This window comes from Condylura cristata, unplaced genomic scaffold (genome assembly GCF_000260355.1).
Source record: "Condylura cristata isolate star-nosed mole 26May11 unplaced genomic scaffold, ConCri1.0 scaffold00001, whole genome shotgun sequence".
NCBI classification, from domain to species: Eukaryota; Metazoa; Chordata; class Mammalia; order Eulipotyphla; family Talpidae; genus Condylura; species Condylura cristata.
In genome coordinates this window covers 15,425,145-15,437,221 of record NW_004567102.1, presented here as the reverse complement: position 1 = coordinate 15,437,221, position 12,077 = coordinate 15,425,145, and the positions used below count along the sequence as shown (strand labels likewise).

Sequence of the window (12,077 nt, the reverse complement as noted above, 5' to 3'; positions counted from 1 at the left end):
TGCTATTAGTAGACTAAAATTCAAGATACAGTAAAATTTTAGTCTTCTCTGGTAGATGTGGAGAAAGAAAACTTTCTCCTTTTTCTGCTAGACTCTTTTCTCTGAACTGAGCATTAATGATAATTAACTTCCTCCCCTTATTTATTTGTTTGATATGCTTTTGCCTTACTTCAGATTCAAGGCCATTATTAGAACAAGAAAAAATAAAGAAAAAGTTGTCATGATTTCCTGAAATCTCAAATGGGAATTCCAAATATTTCAGAAAATGAGGGCTGAGTTTCCATCTGAGCTAAATCATTTCTGTCCATGAAAGCCCATATGCTATCTAGATCTAACTGCCATTGCTGTTTATGGGAAGCCTGTCCTCAGGTTGTAACAAGGTGGTCCCTAGAAAAAAGGGAAGTTCCAGGTTTCCTGCCCCACCCAGGGGCAGGAGGGTGGAGCTGAGCAGAGAAAAAGGAGAAGAGAGAAAAGAGAGAATGAAGCAGGATCGAGAAGGAGCAGGATACCTGAGGAAGCCACATGGAGCAGCAAGCATGTGATGAAGAAACCGGGCTTGTTTCCTGACCTTGGACTGGTTAAGGCAGATGTGGGTGAGAGACCTGTAGGGAGGTGACTATGGCAGTGTTTATATTGATTTTGATTTTGCTTTTTCCTCCCAGATTTGTCTGGCCATTTCTGACCTTTTTCCATGGGTCCTGGCCAGAAGGTGCTTTAGTCTTGTGGCAGGCTTTCAGGCCTTGCTTTGGGCCAATCCCTTTTGGGTTGACTTTTGCCCACGAGGGGATGGGTAACTTCAGGTGTTTGATTTAGAAGTTATATTCTTTGTGTTCCGTATTGTATATTCGCTGTATTAAAGTCCCTTTTCATTAAAGTTTTATATGTTTTGTCTTCTTGCGGTGGATGGCAGAACCCACTTAGAGCAGGCAGGATTTTGGGGCTTCAGGGGTGTCCCTCTCTCTCCCTTGTCCTCTAACAGAATTGGGGTGCCCTATAACAAGGTCTTCTGCAGATTTCAATCAATTCTCTTTCTCCATCCAGAAGTTGTTTTGGAGTCTGCTGTGTCCTCTACAGTAATATACACTATTGGTGCTACTCAGAAAATCATAAATAATGAATAAGTCTGCCTCCTGTCATTGTGATGGAAAAAAAGCAGCTTTCAGGCTGTGAAGCTTGGGGAGGGTCACTGCTACACACAGTAGAGGGTTTCCCAGTGCACCCTTATCTGTCAGTTGCCACAGACAACTGGAAGTAGTTATTTGTGCTTTGGAAGGCTGGGTCATTACTTGGACATATTCAATCTGTAAGCCACAGTTTGTAAGCCACTAAATCAGTGACATAATTCAAGAGGTCTGCATTGGATAGGAGATTTTGAGTAAATAAGATGTTAGCACAAGTTGATGCTAGCAATTAAGCATATTCTCTAGGTCTATCTAATCATAATCTCTCCGTCTCTAGTCAGCACCAGAAAAAGAATAGTGGAAAATCAGATTGTACCGACTGACTGTTTTGAAGTCTTATGTGATATGTTACCTTTCTAACTCATTTTTCTCTTGAGCTTCTGCTTCTGTCAGAATTAAAGTTATCTCTGTCAGTTGGAAGTTATGAAAGAGGCACATTTCAGAGTAACACATTTTACTTAGATTAGCACCAGAAAACTAGATGGAGAATCTTTAAAATACATTAATGTGCAAGACAAAACTTTACATAGTTCTCAGTGTCACTTTAAAAATGAATTAGAGGGCCCTCTCTGGTGGCACAGCTGGTTAAAGTGCATCATTGCAAGGAAGCCTCAACTACTTCAGGGTGAGTTTTCCATCCCCGACCCCAGAGGTGATTCACATGACACAGCAGACCTCTCCTGTCTCACCTGCTGCTCCCCTCAGCCATGTACTTTGTTTATCTGTCTGTTCCACTTTGTTTATCTGCCTGTTCCACTCTGCCTGATCTCACCACCCCTGCACCGCTGGCCTGTACCCCAGTTCTGTATGCATAAATAAGTAATTTTTTTAAAAGAATGAATGAGAATGGTTTATCTTTCAAAATAGAAAAAAAAATAATAGTCTGGAAATATCCTAAATTACCTTTCAGAATCAACCTCAGAATTTTACAAATAAATAACGGATGCCCAAGTCTAATCCTGGACTTGACCTATTGAATCAGATCTTCAAGAATGTACTGAAGTACTTGAGATTTTAAAAATGTTCTGAGAGAGATGGTCATGGTTCCAGCACAAACTTATAAAGTGAGGAGTCTTTTTCAAAGTCAGGCAAGAAGCTGATTATTTTTTTTGATTGTCCTATTAAGATGTTCTATCAAGTCTTCCTCTAATAAGTGTATAGTAGAAGCCAACAGAAACAATTACATTTGATATTTATAAAAAGGCTTCAATGTGGCCCTCCCTGGTGGCTCAGCGGGTTAAAGTACAGCACTAAGAAACTAAAGCCACTTCCACATGAGTTCGATTCCCACCTGCCCTAGAGGAGATTCACATGGTGAGGCAGACCTCTCCTGACCCGTCTGCTGCTCCCCTCAGCAGTGTACTTCCTCGATTTGCCTGTTCTTCTCCCCTCTCTGTCTCTGGTGAATCCTCTCACCCTCCACATCTCTGGCCTGTACCTCAGTTCCATATGAATAAATAAATAAATCTTTAAAAAAAAAAGGCTTCAATGTGAGATTTAATTGGAAGTATCAATAATGTATCATTAGATTGATGAAAGAATATAGTTAAGACATGCAAAAGAATGAAGTCAGACGCACCATGTACAAATATTAGCTCAAAATGTATTAAAGACTTAAAACATAAGACCAAAAACTACATAACACCTAGAAAAAAACCTAGGGAAGGTTTCATGACATTGGATTTGGCAAGGATCTCCTAGGTATGATCACAAAAGCACAGTCAACAAAAAGTAAAAATAGGCAAATGGAACCACACCAAAACTTCTCTGCATCAAAAGACATAATTAGCAAAATAAAAAGGTAACCTATAGAATGAGAGACATGTTTGCAAGTCATATATCTAATACTGGGTTAGTAGCCAGAACTTATCTAGAACTCCTACAACTTAACATCAAAATTGCAAATAATCAGAGTAAAAAGGGGCTGCTGATTTGAAGAGACTTCCCTCCAAAGATGACAAGCATATAAAAATATGCTGATCATCACAAATCATCAGAGAATTCACAAATCAGCAAGGAGCTATTGTCTCATATTCATTAGAATAGGCACTATTAAAAAAACCTAGCAAGGTGGGAATGCAAACTAGTACAACCACTATGGAAAACTGTTTGGAGGTTCCTCAAACTGCTAAACATGGAGCTTCCCTATGACCCAGCAATCCCACTCCTAGCTATCTACCCAAAAGTCACAAAAACACTGATTGAAAAAGATACTTGTACCCCCATGTTTATTGCTGCTTTATTTACAATTGGAAAAACATGGAAGCAGCCCAAATGCCCAAAAGTAGATGACTGGATTAGAAAGATGTGGTACATATATATAATGGAATATTACTCAGCAACCAAAAAAGAGAAACACATGTCTTTTGCAGCAACTTGGATGGAGCTAGAAAAGATCATGCTTAGTGAGATAAGCCAGAAAGAGAAAGAAAAATACCGGATGGTTTCACTCATAGCAGGAGTATAATGGACAAGGCGAGAAAATAACAAAAATAATGAACAACCATAGACCAGAGACATTCTGTGGGGGTGGAGTGGGGAATGGGATCAAAAACAGGGGGTGGGGGGGAAGGGAGGGAAATGCACGGGACTATGGTGGTGGCACAGGGGTGATTTGGTGATGGGAAATCCGCGGGGATTACAATTGAGATGAAAAAAAAAATGTGCAAAATGATGTAAAAATAAACTTTTTAATAATAAAAAAAAACCCTAGCAAATAACAAGTGACAAGGTCATGTGGGAATTAGAACCTTTGAATACTATTGGCAGGAATATAAAATGGTGCCATCACTATGGAGAACAGTAAGGTCATTTCTAAAAAAATTGAAAATGGACTCAATGCATGATATACTGCTATTTCTCGGTATATATTCAAGAGAATAGAAAGCAGGATCTTGAAAAACTAATTGCACATCCACGTTTACAGTATTGCTACTCAGCTAGACCAAGAGGTGGAAGCAACACTCTCCATTGATGGAAGAATGGATAAGCAAAATATGGTGTAAACACCACATTTTAGTCAGTCTTAAAAGGACAGATGCGGACCATACTGCCACCTGTGAACATTAAGCTAAGTGAAATAAGCAGTCACAAAAAGACTACATGATTCTTTTTCTATGAGCTATGTAGAGAAGACAAATTCATGTTAGAAAGAATGGTAGTTGCCAGGGGGTTGGTGGATTGGATATAGGGAATTATTTAGTCATTAGGAAGTCTCAGGTTTGCTAAATGAAAAATCATTGCCGAATCACTGCCCAACAGTGTAGAAATATTTAACACTACTGAGCTATACATTTAGAAATGATTAGACTGGTACATTTTATGCTGTGTTTTATTTTGCCACAATAAAAAAAGATAACTTAGGGGATTTGCTGTAAAATGAATCTGGGCTAAGTAATATCAATTATTTTATTACCTTGCATTAGGAAACCAGATTTCATAAGGCTACTACAATGTAGTTCAAGCCAATAAATGAAAAATGTGGCAAACTTTTAAAAAAGCAAAATAACTGGGAAAGCATTTTTTATATCAAAATATACTATCAACAAATACCTAATTCTACAAACATTGCTTAGTTAGATAAAGCATGAAGTACATTAAAATGTTTTAAGATAGGATTATTTGCTTCCAATTGTTGTTACTGTGACTATGTTGCCAGGTATAAACTTCTTAACATATTCTGCGAGATGGATAGGGCATAGATAAGAGCACCTAAAGCCTATGGAGGCAACATATACCTCAAATTTAGAAAGTTTTCTCCAAAGAGTTTCATGGCAGCTCACTAAAGTATTAACAACTTAGCAGTTTGTGCCTGTACTGAGCAAACAAATGATTTGCCTGCTTATTTCACACTGTGTTGATATTCACTTTACACATTGATGCTATATTTTGTTCTGAGCCTGAAAGGGACAACTCCTTGCCCAATAAAGGCTGCAGCACCTGTAACTGGAAATCAACTTAGTGTACATGCCAGTTCTCTGTATTTTAAGTTATGTTTCCCCTTGAGTAAATCTGCAACGTAACCAATTCCCTTAAATCTAGAATCAAATTTATATAAAATCACTAAGTTCTGAGTTGAGCCCTGTACTATTTATATCTCCTTAATGTGTATACAAATGAAAATACGGTTTACTAATTGTGGTGGCTCTTGAAAAGGTGGCATAATTGAGTTATTTATGCCTTATAAATTAAAAAAAAATACCTGAAAAATTTAAGCTGCTTACAGATTAACTGTTATGAAAAAATTAAAATGTGCTAACTGTATCTTTTAAACTTGGATCTGTGGCAAACAAGACATCCCTCCTGAATGCTTACTCATTCATGTTACTTATATTATCACATTTAATTCATGACCACTCTATAACAGAGAAGTTCTTACTCCACTTAAAAGTTGGGGATATAGAGGTTTAGAAGCATGCCCACTCCAAACAACCCAGCTCATGTGTGAGAGTGTCTAAGTATGAAAATAGGTCTATTTACTTCAGTATCATCTATTCAACTCTGGGAATTATGTTTTCTCCCAGTTTTATTACACTTACCATCACCCAGTTGAGTATAATAGAAAAGTCATGTGAAATATATATATCTTACATTTTTAGAAAATAAATCAGAAGTTTAATCTTCAGAGATATTTCTATTACATTTTAAGGAAAACTGCAACTTTATGGAAAATAAAACATTCTATTTAAAAGTCTCTGAAGTTGCTGATAAAATTCAGAATACTTTAAATATCATTGTTTTATATAATGGAGTAACCCCCTCAATAGCGTTACAGCTGAAAATATTTCAAACTTTAATGTATATTTATTTTGCCTTAGCCTTGTGTTCTAAACTAAATGATAATAATTTTAAAGGAAAAATAATTTTTATACTGATGGAAATATCATGTAGGCATTTGAATTCTGGAGTCTTAAAACTAGAAGATACCTCAGTAATTATTACATTATTTTCTACATTGCACCTAAGGCATAAATTAACCAGGAAAAAAAAGAAAGAGTTCCCTCAAGTGTCTCAGAAATTGAAATTTAAAACATGTTTTCAATAGCACATCCTGGACTCTATAAAATATGTTGCATGAACGCCATTTGCAGTTTCTAATTGGATAGAAATTATTAATACATTCTGGAAAATTAGTCTATGCTATCCCACTAACTTCTGTGGTATATCCATATCTGATATTCAACAGTATACCTCACCAAAATAAAGAATTATTTAAAAGATTTCAGAATCCTCATCCAAAAATGCTATTATTTGAAATTATGGAGCTTGTCTTCAAAATCACTAACCCCTATTAATCACAAAAAGATATTACATTTTCTTCTCTAAAAGGCTTCATGCCTTAATTATTTTTACAATTTGATCTTAGGTAACTGGAATTTTAAAATCTCCAGTTTATTCTAATAGTATGGGTATGTAAATAGTATCTGTAAATGAGCATGTCATAAAAATTTTTTATATTCTGGATTAACAAAGACAGTTTAAAAAATTAATAAAAAAAAAAGTTCAAGCAAAATGGAAAATCAGTCTTACCTGAAATGTGTTAAATGTCTCTGGATGTCAAGGTCTAGAATTGGAGTGGGTCTGGAGGACCCCAGTGGCGATCTATCCTGGCTCAAGAGGTCCTGGAATTCTTTACAAATCTGTCTAAAATAAAAGATTCAAAATTAAAGTTGTACTCTCAAAAAGGGCTTCAATTTCATTCCAAGGTATTTTTTCAAATACTTGTTTTCTCTTTTAGAACAGGGTTAGATAAAATTGTGTAGGAACCCCAAAATTTCACATAAAGTTCACAATGCCCACTTGGCTCTCTAATACTAGAGAATGATTCTCAAATGCCACATGAATAACCTCCATCGGCACTGACAAAACAATGTTTGTTTGTAAGGTGAATTTTCATAGATTCAGAAAAGGGAAAAAAATACATTGGAAATGATCACAACTAATAATAACCTTAAAATTAAAATGTGATTCATGCCTTTTGCAGCAACATGGATGGAGCTGGAAGGGATCATGCTTAGTGAAATAAGCCAGAGAGAAAAAGAAAAATACTAGATGGTTTCTCTCATAGCAGGAGTATAAAGAATGGGAAAAAGGGCGGGAGGGGAGATGATAGACACATTTTATGACATGGGGTGGAGTGGGGAATGGGATTGGGATAAAAAATGGAGGTGGGAGGGAAAGTGCACTGGGCTATGGTGATGGCACATGGGTGATTTGGTAATGGGAAGCCCACGGGGATTACAACTGAGATGGAAAAAGGTACAAAATCATGTAAAAATAAACTATTATATTACTTTTAAAAAATCAAAAAATTAAAATGTGATTTTTACAGGGAAGATTTCATATTTATAAACAAACTTAAATTACAATTACTTTAGAGCCATGAGTTAGACTGAAAAATTCCTTTCCCCAATATTTTATTATAATTCTGACTCTCGTAGATAAATACGTATTTTGATATTTGAAATAACCACTTACCCACAATTTAACCACTAGCTAGCTTCACAAAGTAATTATGTTATTTGTGAGGTGGTCTTTTGCAATAAATCCCCTTAACAACATTTTTCAGCTGCTTTTCTTATGTCAAACAATTACATTTCTGGTCATTTTTTTCAGTTTTAATTGCCACATTACTGTACATGTTTGTAGATGTTTGGATAACAGCAAAGCACTTGTGATACATAGGCCAAACAATGTCATTCTAAAAAAAGCAAAACATATAAAGAAGACCGCTTATTTGAAAAACAGCAAAACACCAAGTAATTCAGTATTTGCAGAGGGAAGCAAAGGAATGACAAGGAATTGCTCAAAAGAATCCATTCCCTAAAGTAAGACCACTCCAAGTAAGGGATAATGTGTTAGTTATTAGGTTTTTGTACAGATTTCTAATAGTCACAAAATGCAATCACGTGGCCCTGTCTGTAATTATCAGTGCATTCAAAACAAGAACAGAAGATACAAATTTTTCCAAGGGAATGTCACTTCATAGACAGAGGCACTAATCCCTCTCTACAACATCTGTACATTAACCATTAACCATTAACCAATAAAATGTGCATAAGTGTCTTAGAGCACAAATAGTTTTTTACTAAGTTAAAGTCATTGGAGACTTATTTGTTATTAGTTTGCCTAAAATGTATTTCAAACTCATTTGTGATTTCCTTCTATGAACAATGAGCCTCGTTTATTGCTAGTGTTGAAATATTTTGTCATTTTAAAGATTTTTGCCTTAATCATTTTAAACACAGGTGAAAGCCAAAGAGGTGATAGGAGAAAGAGAGGAAGGCCCTTATCTGCTCTAAGTCAAACAGAATACTCCTTGTGGTCCAGCTACTGTCTCAGAGGAGGTGTGGCATCTAAATGCGGGCTTTTAGCATCTCTGCATGTGTACTTCCACTTCCACTGAGAATATTTCATTTGAACTTCTTACTTTTTCTGTTCTGATCTGAGGTTAACTGTTGGCTGACTTTCAGGTATATTGCCTGTATCTTAAGAGATGAGTAATGATTTAAAGTATATGTTCAATACAATTTCATGGGGCATTGTAATTTATTTCCTGTCATTTGGGTTTGTAATAATGTAATATTGCCATTTTTGTTTTTAGCAAATTTCTAGTTCAAAATGAATATAATCTCATGCCATAATTTTTACAACTATCAATATAAATTTCTATGTGGTAGGTCATCAATGTGATCTAATTATTAGAAAAGAATATTAGACTGGTATCATTAGCTCTATCATTAATTTTGTATCATTATATCTTTTATTTTATCAATTTATCTATCATTATGCCTAGTACAGTAAAATACACTAAAAATTAAAATACAAGTGAAATTCGTTAATTTTTATAGTAAGATACAAAAAGTATTGGTGTAATTGAATAAACTAATTTGTAAGGTGACAGATCAACCTCCATTCTGTAAAAAAAATACAGCGAGGATTAATAAACTTAATGATGAATAAGGAAAAGCATGAAAAAAATCAACTCAGGCTAAACAATTCAGTTGTACCACACATGAAATTGTCAAGAGGTTTCTGAGTTCTCAACCTTTAATTTTTGATTCTGCTTCTTAACTCATTGACTTAGGGCAACTTTTAAGCGTCAAAACAGATGACAAATATAGAGCCCCCCTCAGGCAATTACCATCATCACCTCATTATGACAGTGAGTTATTATTTTCATAACTAATTTCATTCTTATTTAAATTTTATTCATGAGATATACTTTTACTTCTCAAAACAAAATGTAACATAAATTATGTAACACAAGATGATCTTCGATGAATCATAAATTCTAACTTTATCACTTACGTCATTGCCCTTAAGGACACAATTTTTTAGCTGATGTCTGAATTTAAAGTTCTATGTGTCTCCTTTTGACAATGTTATGGAAACAATTAAAACTTGTTAACTATTCTGCTTTACCCTAATGCAGGCCAAACGTTAAGCAAACTTAGTTCTGAACTCAAAGATGAGGTTTAATTGTTTACGGTGAATCAAATAAATGTTTTTTCAGTACATTTTTAGAATAAAAAATTGTCTTACTCAGTTCTATTTTTTCTCCTAAATGATTACCTAATAATAACAACAAAACACTAGAAATAAAGAGGAATTAGGAAGCACTTAATTAATGCCATGGTCCATATTATGGTATAATTGACAAATTAAAAGTAATTGGACATGCTATTGCTAGAGGCAATGCAAAAGAAATATGTAAGCCAGTCTGACAAAACAGATCAGTAACTGGTTCTTACCTCCAAAAATCTTTGGATTTTGGGCCCTCCCTAGTGGTACAACGTGTTAAAGTGCAGTACTATGAAGCTATCTACAGCCACTGCAGGAGTTGTTCGATGACCAGCCAGGGAGGTGACCCACATGGTGTAGCAGAGATCTCCTGAACCTGCCTCAGCAGTATATTTCAGTACTGTTCTGTTCCCCACTCTGCCTCTGGTGAATCCTCTCACCCACCAGCCCTCTGGCCTGTACCCCAGTTCTTGTATGCATAAATAAATAAATCATTAAAAATATCTTTGGGATTTTACAAGAGTGTGGTGTGTGTATTTGATAACAATTGTCACAAAGCTGAGCTGACTGAGATATCTGTAGTCTACTTAATTTCGCCTTTGAGCATTTTAATTAAAAATATCCAGGGCTTTTGCAGCAACATGGATGGAAGGGATCATGAAATAATTCAGAAAGAAAAGAGCAGCTATATACTAGAGAAGGCACAAAATGATGTAAAATAAACTATTATGTTATTAAAAAGAAATATATATATCCAGGGCCTCCCCTTTTGGAAAATTAGACCTGCTAAGGGTTTGTGTTAAATCCATTCATAAGTTTCAGAAAAAGCATGTTATTCCTACACATCTCTTAATTTGTCTGCTCCTATGGTGTTTGTTTTTAATGACTTTGTTGTCTTTGATATTTTAATTTTCTCTTCACATTGTCTAATTAGGTGAGATGGATATAAATAACAAAAAAGACAAAAATTATAAAAGCGATCTCTTAATTTCTAGTATTTTATTACTGTGAATTTAATTCTTGCTTTACATTTAATAATATACAAATGCTCAGAGGAACCAAAAAAAGTTACATGTTCTCTTGATATTTTATGAAATCAAATTTCAAAACATCATCTAAAATAACAGAATTACTTAAATCCAAAATAAAAGAAAAATACTACTCCCTAATTGAAACCACTAATCTAAAATAGATTTCTCAGCATAACTTTGACAAACATGGAAGTACTTCTTACTCCCCTCAATTTCTTCTAACACTTCTGTGAAAATGAAATCTCAGCATCAATATGTATGTTCTCAGGCTCCAAAATATTTGAAATGAAAGATGAGAGCTCCTAAGAAAATGGTAACTCAGCATTTCAAGTGCTAATAGTGGCATTTCTGTGGAGATTAGTGGGATGTTGTAGAATTATTCCTGAGGGGAGGGCAAGAAGGAGGATGTCTCTGGATTATGGAGTGAAAATTTTAGAATATGTGTGATGAAACCATAACCAAGAAAGTTTGAAGTAGAAAATATGAAGTTGTTTCCTCTTAGGCAATTTGTACTTTGGATGATCATGTCATTCAGTCATCCCATGGGAATGGTTATTGAGAAGCCCATATGATTCTGCTAGCTAGAATCATACCATGCTTTGGGAACCCCAGGGGGATATTACCTGACTCCTAGCAGTGTATATCCTTCTTGATCTATAATAAGTCTTCACATTTCTCCTGAGATTGTATGAGGACTAAAACTAACTATATGTACTTTCAGTTCATTCTGAAGAAAATGCATGACTGATGAAGTTCCCATTTGGGTCAAGAAATTAAAGAGGAAAGAATACAAGCCAAGTAGAAGAGGAGATTCCCAAGAGATCCACCATGCAAAAAATACAGGTTTAGGTTTTTCTGTTAGCAAGTTTTCAGGAGCATGCAACACACAAAATTTATGCCCAAACTTTAAGGACAAAATTCACATTTGCCTTATCTTTTTCTTTTCCTAGCTCTTAATCTTCATTACCTCTTTTTGCTCTTCCTTCTCCATTATCCCCTTGTTCTGCCCTTTCTCATCTCCTTTTGGTATTACCTTTTGTTTTCCATGCCTTCGGAGTAAGATGAAAACATCATCTAGTATTCTCAGAAGAGCATGGAAAAACATATCCTAAATTTGATATTACACATATGTGTTTGAAAGTTACAAGCAGAGCAAAGCCCTAATAAGACACTCAAGTGTCTTTGGCATGTCTTTTGGGTGACAGGTATCCCATATAATCCCCTACATTTATAAAAAGACTTCCATGATATTGCAGCTGGGGAGAGAAGTAGTATTTAGTTTTGGTTTTATGCATTGTGAGCTAATTTAAATTTTTGTCAAGGAGTTGTAAATCCATTTTTT

At 35.1% G+C, this 12,077-nt stretch overlaps 1 protein-coding gene across 1 annotated transcript in view; it reads right to left on the bottom strand.

The window, feature by feature from the left end:
* TFAP2D (transcription factor AP-2 delta (activating enhancer binding protein 2 delta)) overlaps positions 1-12,077 on the bottom strand; it is a 58,041-nt gene that overhangs the window by 12,907 nt on the left and 33,057 nt on the right. Inside the window, exon 7 of the mRNA XM_004673562.1 lies at positions 6,711-6,824. Coding sequence (XP_004673619.1) covers positions 6,711-6,824 — 114 coding nt within the window. The remainder of the gene's footprint in view (positions 1-6,710; positions 6,825-12,077) is intronic.